Source organism: Loxodonta africana, chromosome 23 (genome assembly GCF_030014295.1).
Source record: "Loxodonta africana isolate mLoxAfr1 chromosome 23, mLoxAfr1.hap2, whole genome shotgun sequence".
In the NCBI taxonomy this organism is placed as follows: Eukaryota; Metazoa; Chordata; class Mammalia; order Proboscidea; family Elephantidae; genus Loxodonta; species Loxodonta africana.
Genome location: NC_087364.1, coordinates 28,837,969 through 28,844,676, shown reverse-complemented (window position 1 = coordinate 28,844,676; position 6,708 = coordinate 28,837,969). Strand labels below are relative to the sequence as shown.

At 38.7% G+C, this 6,708-nt stretch overlaps 1 protein-coding gene across 9 annotated transcripts in view; it reads left to right on the top strand.

Annotated features, from left to right (window-relative positions):
• The window catches only part of IFT88 (intraflagellar transport 88), a 253,201-nt gene extending 247,467 nt beyond the window's left edge, over positions 1 to 5,734 (top strand). For 8 of the 9 annotated variants that reach the window (XM_064275365.1, XM_064275374.1, XM_064275364.1 and 5 more), the window contains 2 exons: positions 1,573 to 1,683; positions 1,929 to 5,734. In XM_064275365.1, the coding sequence (XP_064131435.1) occupies positions 1,573 to 1,683; positions 1,929 to 2,050 (233 nt within the window). In that variant the 3' untranslated portion in view covers positions 2,051 to 5,734. The remainder of the gene's footprint in view (positions 1 to 1,572; positions 1,684 to 1,928) is intronic. The other variant, XM_064275368.1, reaches the window with a different exon arrangement.
• The last annotated feature ends 974 nt before the right edge of the window (positions 5,735 to 6,708 follow it).

Sequence of the window (6,708 nt, the reverse complement as noted above, 5' to 3'; positions counted from 1 at the left end):
TCAATTTAGGTCTTTTCTTTCTCTCCTGTCTTTTTGATGATCTCTTGCTTTCTTCATGTATGATGTCCTTGATGTCATTCTGCAACTCATCTGGTCTTTGGTTGTTAGTGTTCAACGTGTCAAATCTATTCTTGAGATGGTCTCTAAATTCAGGTGGGATATACTCAAGGTTGTACTTTGGCTCTCATGAACTTGCTTTAATTTTCTTCAGCTTGAACTTACATATGAATAATTGATGTTCTATTCCACAGTTGGCCCTTGGCCTTGTTCTAACTGATGATATTGAGCTTTTCCATCATCTCTTTCCACAGATGTAGTCAATTTGTTTCTGGTGTATTCCATCTTGTTAGGTCCAAGTGTATAGTCGCTGTTTATGTTGTTGAAAAAAAGATATTTGCAGCGAAGAAGGCGTCAGTCATGCAAAATTCTATCACGTGATCTCCGGCGTCATTTCTATCACCAAAGCCGTATTTTCCAACAACCAATTCTTCTTCGTTTCCAACTTTCACGTTCCAATCACCAGTAATTATCAGTGCATCATGATTGCACGTTTGATCAATTTCAGACTACAGAAGTTGATAGAAGTCTTCAATTTTTTCAACTTTGGCCTTAGTGGTTGATGCATAAATTTGAATAATATGTTAATTTGTCTTCCTTGTAGATGTCTGGATATTATCCTGTCACTGACAGCGTTGTACTTCAGGATAGATCTTGAAGTGTTCTTTTTGACAATGAATGCAACGCCACTGCTCTTCAATTTGCCATTCCCGGCATTTTCCTTAGTAGAAAAAAAATACCATTGCATGAATTGTAAGGGAAGCAATAAAACTATGGAACTAGAGAATTGGTTCTTTTAGAAGATATCATAGAAATTTAGGGTTAAAAGTACTACTAGTATTTTCTAGCAATGTTATTGTTCAGCCGTATGAAAATCTTCAGCGATACAGATTGCACTCTTTCCTGTGCCAGCTCATTCCATATTTGGACAGCCATTATTCTTTTAAAGGTTTTCCTTACATTGAACCAAAATCTTTCATACTACACAGGGCAAGTCTAATCGTCTTCTGTATGAGCATTTTTCAAATGTTTGAAGAAAGTAATAGCACAATCTCAGTTCTCTCCTGGGTTAAGCTTAGCCAGCCTCTCCCACTGTGTTTCATGTAAGGTGCTTTTAGGGCCTCTCACCAGCCTTGATATGAACTGATGATACAGCTCAAACTGCTCCGGGACTTCTTATTTGTTTGTTGTTCAGTTCCTATTTGTTCTTTTTTAGGTTATAATAGGGTATAGTCTCTTAACTTCCCACAAGTGAATCTATAAAATGGAAACCTATAACTAAACACACATTTGAAAGAGTACATACAAAGACCACTCTTAAGTGATGTTTTATCTACACTGTAGATTCCCAATGAGGGATTTCTTCTAAATTCGTAAAACAAAAATTACTTCCATAGGAAGTCTGCTTCCAAATGAAATAGTTTCTTGGCAAATAAGTATGCTTTAAGATGGGTAATATAGTGTCATGTTTTCTCAAAGTGTTAAACAAATGCATTTTTATTTTTGTGTTTTCAGATAGTGGCCAGAACTGTAGTGCCAGTAGTAAAGGTGAACGACTAAGTGCCAAACTAAGAGCTTTACCTGGGACAAATGAACCTTATGAAAGTAGCAGTAACAAAGAAATAGGCAAGTGCTGGTGTCCCCTACCCAGTTCCTAGAGGCATAGCAGGGCTGAAGAAGACTGGTGAGATGACAAAATCATGCAACTGGGCATTATTAAGAACTTGATAAATACAAACAAAATTTAAAATGAATTGGGAGAACATTTCTGTTCACTCTGAGTTGTTTGGTTTTGATTATAAGACGAATTGCTTCACATTTGCTTTGCTTTTGTATATTGCTCTAACGTAACAATCTGTTTTCAAACCTAGATGCCTCTTATGTGGATCCACTTGGCCCTCAAATAGAAAGACCAAAAACTGCAGCCAAAAAAAGGATTGACGAGGATGATTTTGCTGATGAAGAGTTAGGAGATGATTTGCTTCCGGAATAATAACACACTTTTTGTATGTTATTTATTAAAAGGAAAAGATTACCTTACAAGATAATACTCATGTTAAACTTTCGTTTAAATATCTAGACTTTAGTTTTGAACACTGTCAAAACTTAAAATACATGTATTCTGTTCTATGAGTGTGCATTTTTTTGTTTTTTTATGGAATGAAAACATGAAACTAATACTCTAGGCCAATGACTACCTTGCCTTTTTAAAAACATTGACCCATAGTAAGAAATTATTTTATAGCAGAACCCAGTACATACACATACATATATAAGTGGGTGTACGTATTCATGAAATATTTACTGCAAGTATCAGTACTGCAGCACATGCTGATATTTTCTGTAATTTCATTAAAACAAGTAAAATGCTGGTATTGAGATCACTACATCGATTTCATAGCTTGAAGCTTGAAAAATACTGTACTAGGGCATATCCACAATGAATCTTTATTCAAGCTTAATTGCTTAGAGTTTGGAAATTCTTAAGTCTTTAGAAGTTTTGCCTTGTAGGGACTATTAAAATGATTACGTTTTGAGGGAAGTACAAAGTATTGTGAGAGAAAATGCCAAACCATAACCCTATTGCTGCAGCTCTTTCTACCTTCAGCCCAATGACAATTGTAAAAATGTTCTTCCCATTTGTGACTTCAGGTGTGGGATAGAGGGCAGGACTGCCTGGGTTTTTTTTAAGAATGTGTTTGGCCCCAGGGCTTTGAACCAGTTCATTTCAGTTCAACCCCCTGCTGAGAATTTGTATTTCTACCCCCCAGATATACTGAATCAGAATCCCCTGGCAATCTTGTTAAAATGTGGATTCTGATTCAGTATATCTGCAGTAGAAATGCAAATTCTCAGCAGGGGGTCAAACCAAAATGAACTGGTTCAGAGTTTGGCCAGCCAGGACTGTCCAGAGGAGTTTCATTGATGAGGCAGTCAGAAAAAGTGGTTCATCTTTAGCACTACAGTAGGGAGGATGGAGTCCTCAGTCTTATTTAACATTGTCTCTGCAATACTCACACTACTGTTAGGTGCAGGAGAGGGAAAACCAAAATTGGATAACATTCCCTATCCAAGAAAGGTTAATGCAGGAGGCCGTCAACAAATATACCAAACACCTAGTATGTGCAGAGTGCAATTCAAGATCTGGGTGTACAATAGTAAACAAGACCCTGCCCTCAAGGAGCTTACACTCTTGTGGGGAAGACAGGCAATAAATACATTTTTTAAAAGAGGATTTCAGATATTAAGTGCAGTTAAATAAAATGAAATAATGTAATAGGGAGGTATGGTGGTGGAAGAGGGGCCCAGTAGGACAATCATGGAAGATCTCTAGGAGGTTGCATTTGCATTAACATCAGAATGATGAGACAGCAGTGTTCTTAGCTGAAGGAACAGCAAATGCAAGTGTCCTGAAATAGGAATGATCTGGACATGTTAGAGGATTACTGAGTTAGAATGATAGTTTGAGGGTTTGGAGCCTAGCAGCATGGGTGGTTGTCTTAGTCTGGCGTCTCCAGGGAGCAAAACCAGTGAAGCGTATATAGACATATATGGAGAGAGAAGTTGACTTCAAGCAAATGGCTCACACAATTGTGAGGGCTGGCAATTTCCAAATCCATGGGTTAGGCAACAGGCTGAAGACCTTTGATGGCTCATGTGGTTGCAGGGGCTGATGCATCCAAAATCTGGAGGTCAAGCGGCAAGCCAGAAACTTCTGCAGGCTTATGTTCCAAACGACAAGAAGAGTGCAGGGTCAAGAAACAAAGCGAGCTTTGTCAGAAAATCCATTTATATACTGGAGGCAGGCCACACTCCCAAGGAAACTCCCCTTTAAACTGCTTGGCTGCTCACATCATATCACAAAATGGAAGGTGATTACATAGTGTCTACCAAACCACTGAGAATCATAGCCTAACCAAGCTGACACAACATTGACCACCACAGTGGTATACTATATACATGAGAAAGGAGATGAGGTCCAAGAGGTAAGCAGGGTAATTAGATCACATAGAGCCTTATAGACTATAATTTTATAGAGTTTGGGTCTTATTCTAGTTACAGTAGAGAAGCCTTTAGAAGGTTTTGTGCAAGGGAGGTGAGTGACATGACTTGATTTAACCTTTAGAAACCAGCAACCACACTAGTTACCATGAAGATGATTTTGGAGTAGAAGGAAGAGAAAGGAAGTTTGCAACTACTAGCAGTAGCCTAGATGATAGAAAAGTGCAACTCAGATGAGCTTTGTAGCAATAGGACAGTGGAAATTGGTCAGATTCAGCATACATTTTGGAAATGAAACTCAGAAGGTTTACAGTGGATTGGATATGGAGTGTGAGGAAAAGGTGCCAAGGTTTATGGCTGAACAACTGAGTAGCTAGTGTTGGCTTTTACCAAGACGCAAGTGGATTTGGAGGGGAAACAATAGTCATGAGTTTAAAAAACTCACTGCCGTTGAATCGATTACAACTCATGGTGACCCCATGTGTGACGGAGTAGAACTCTGCTCCATAGGGTTTTCAGTGGCTGTTTTTTCAGAAGTAGATCTCCAAGACTTTCCTCCAAGGCCCCTCTGGATGGACTTGAACCACTAATCTTTTGGTTACCAGCTGAGTGCATTAACCATTTGCACCACCCAGGGACTCATCATTATTGAGCCATGTTAATACTGAGATGCCTCTTAAGTATCCAGTTGGAGATGCAAAGAACACATATGCAAACCTGGAGATCAGAAAATAGGTTAGAGCTGGAGATATAAATTCGGGACCCATCAGCATATGGACAGTATTTAATACCATGGAACTGAATGAGATTGCTTAGAGAGCATCAAGATAGAGAGAGGAAGCAGTCTAAGAAATGGGCCGTACAGTGCAACATTTGGAGATCAGTAGAAGGAAAAGGATCCAACATAAGGGACTGAGAAGAGCAGCTGGTGATGTAGAAGGTTTGCAAATTGAGACAGTGGGACTTCCAGTTCCAAAAAGGATGTAGGTTTGCCAGGCCATTGCACCTATTGCAATAACTGGGGGAAGAAGGGAACAATAACAATCATTGCAGAAATATGTTTAAAGTCACTGGAGAGCTGTGGAAGTAACAAGACTAAATAAAAATTCCAGATAAGAATGACTTCTGGATGAATAATCCTGGATGTTTTCATTTTTTTCAATTCTGTATATGGGTTGAGAACCAGGCTTAGCCAAAGGAAAATGATTCTTCTAGTGGAAAGAGAAACTAGCGGAGCTTTTTCCATGCAGGGTTGGCATAACTAATTGTAAACTTAGAAAAGCCCCAAACTGATAATTTGCTTTCCACCACAGGGCATTTGGTGAGTTCTAGGGTGATGCTGAAGACTGGAAAACTGGGCAGGAGGCTTTTAAAAGCATAGTGAAGTTTCTACAATCTTATGGTCCTTAGAAGACAGCCCTGCTAGAGGGAAGTCTTGCCACAGATATACAATTGGTCTACCCTTGACACATTTGCTATTCTAGGGAGCTCTGTGGAGCATGAGGTTAATGATCTAAATGCAAAACCTCCAGATGGTAGACTTGAATCTCTTATAATCTTTAGGGCTGAGGAGACAGATATGCTTCGAAAGCCTAGAAGGACAAACACAAACCAGAGATGAATTGATTCTTATAAAAACTGCAACCCAGCCCCAACCAAGCTAAATCCTTGATTAGATTGAAGTAAATAGCCTCTGACCCTCTTTGCCTAGCAGAGGAAAACGGAACTTTCTCTGGTAAGTATATCATCTGAAGCCTCTACGCTTCTTATCTACACAAGGTCCAGCATCCAAAAAAAAAATTTTACTAACAACTACAAAATAAAAAAGAACAGAAATAAAACCTACATGGAGAGCCTAGATATGCAGAGAATGCCCCAAGTTCCAGAAATGAACACAACCCAACAGTCAAATGCCCCTAAACACTAGAAAATAAGGTTCTTTGTTAAAGTGAAATAAGGAAGAATCTAATATCATGGATGCCATCAATCATTTGTAGGGGTACAAAAAAACCAAACTTGTTGCTGTCGAGTTGATTCCAACTCGCAGCAACCCTATAGGATAGAGTAGAACTGCCCCATAGAGTTTCCAAGGAGCATCTGGTGGATTCAAACTGCTGATCTTTTGGTTGGCAGTCAGGCTCTTAACCACTCCACCATCAGGGCTCCAAATTACTCTAAAAACAAACCTACAAAAAACAAATGAAAAGTCAGTTAATGGGAATTGGGAATATGTAGGGACACCCAAGTTCAACTGTGAAAGTTAGTACAATAATTTTAAAAAAATGCAGCCATGGATAAGATGCTAGTTTTGAAACCACGAGAAAAGGAAAATTCTGTAACATTACAAGAAAAAATCCTGCAAAGAGGCAAGAAAATACGATCAATAATCAAGAGAAAACAAACAGCAGAGGAAGGCCCCTAAATAATCCAGATAATAGATCTAATACACAAGGACTTTAAAATAGCTATGACTGGATGATATCGGTGAAAATGGTAGAGTAGGCAGCTCCAAGATTCCACCACAGAAACATCAAAAAAAAAAAATTGGGTAAAAGCTGTCAGATTCAAGTCTGTTACAAATCTGGAAGTAGCCGAAAGTTTACAACAAATAACCAAATGCTAAAGAAAGAGAACTTAAAAACAGTAATA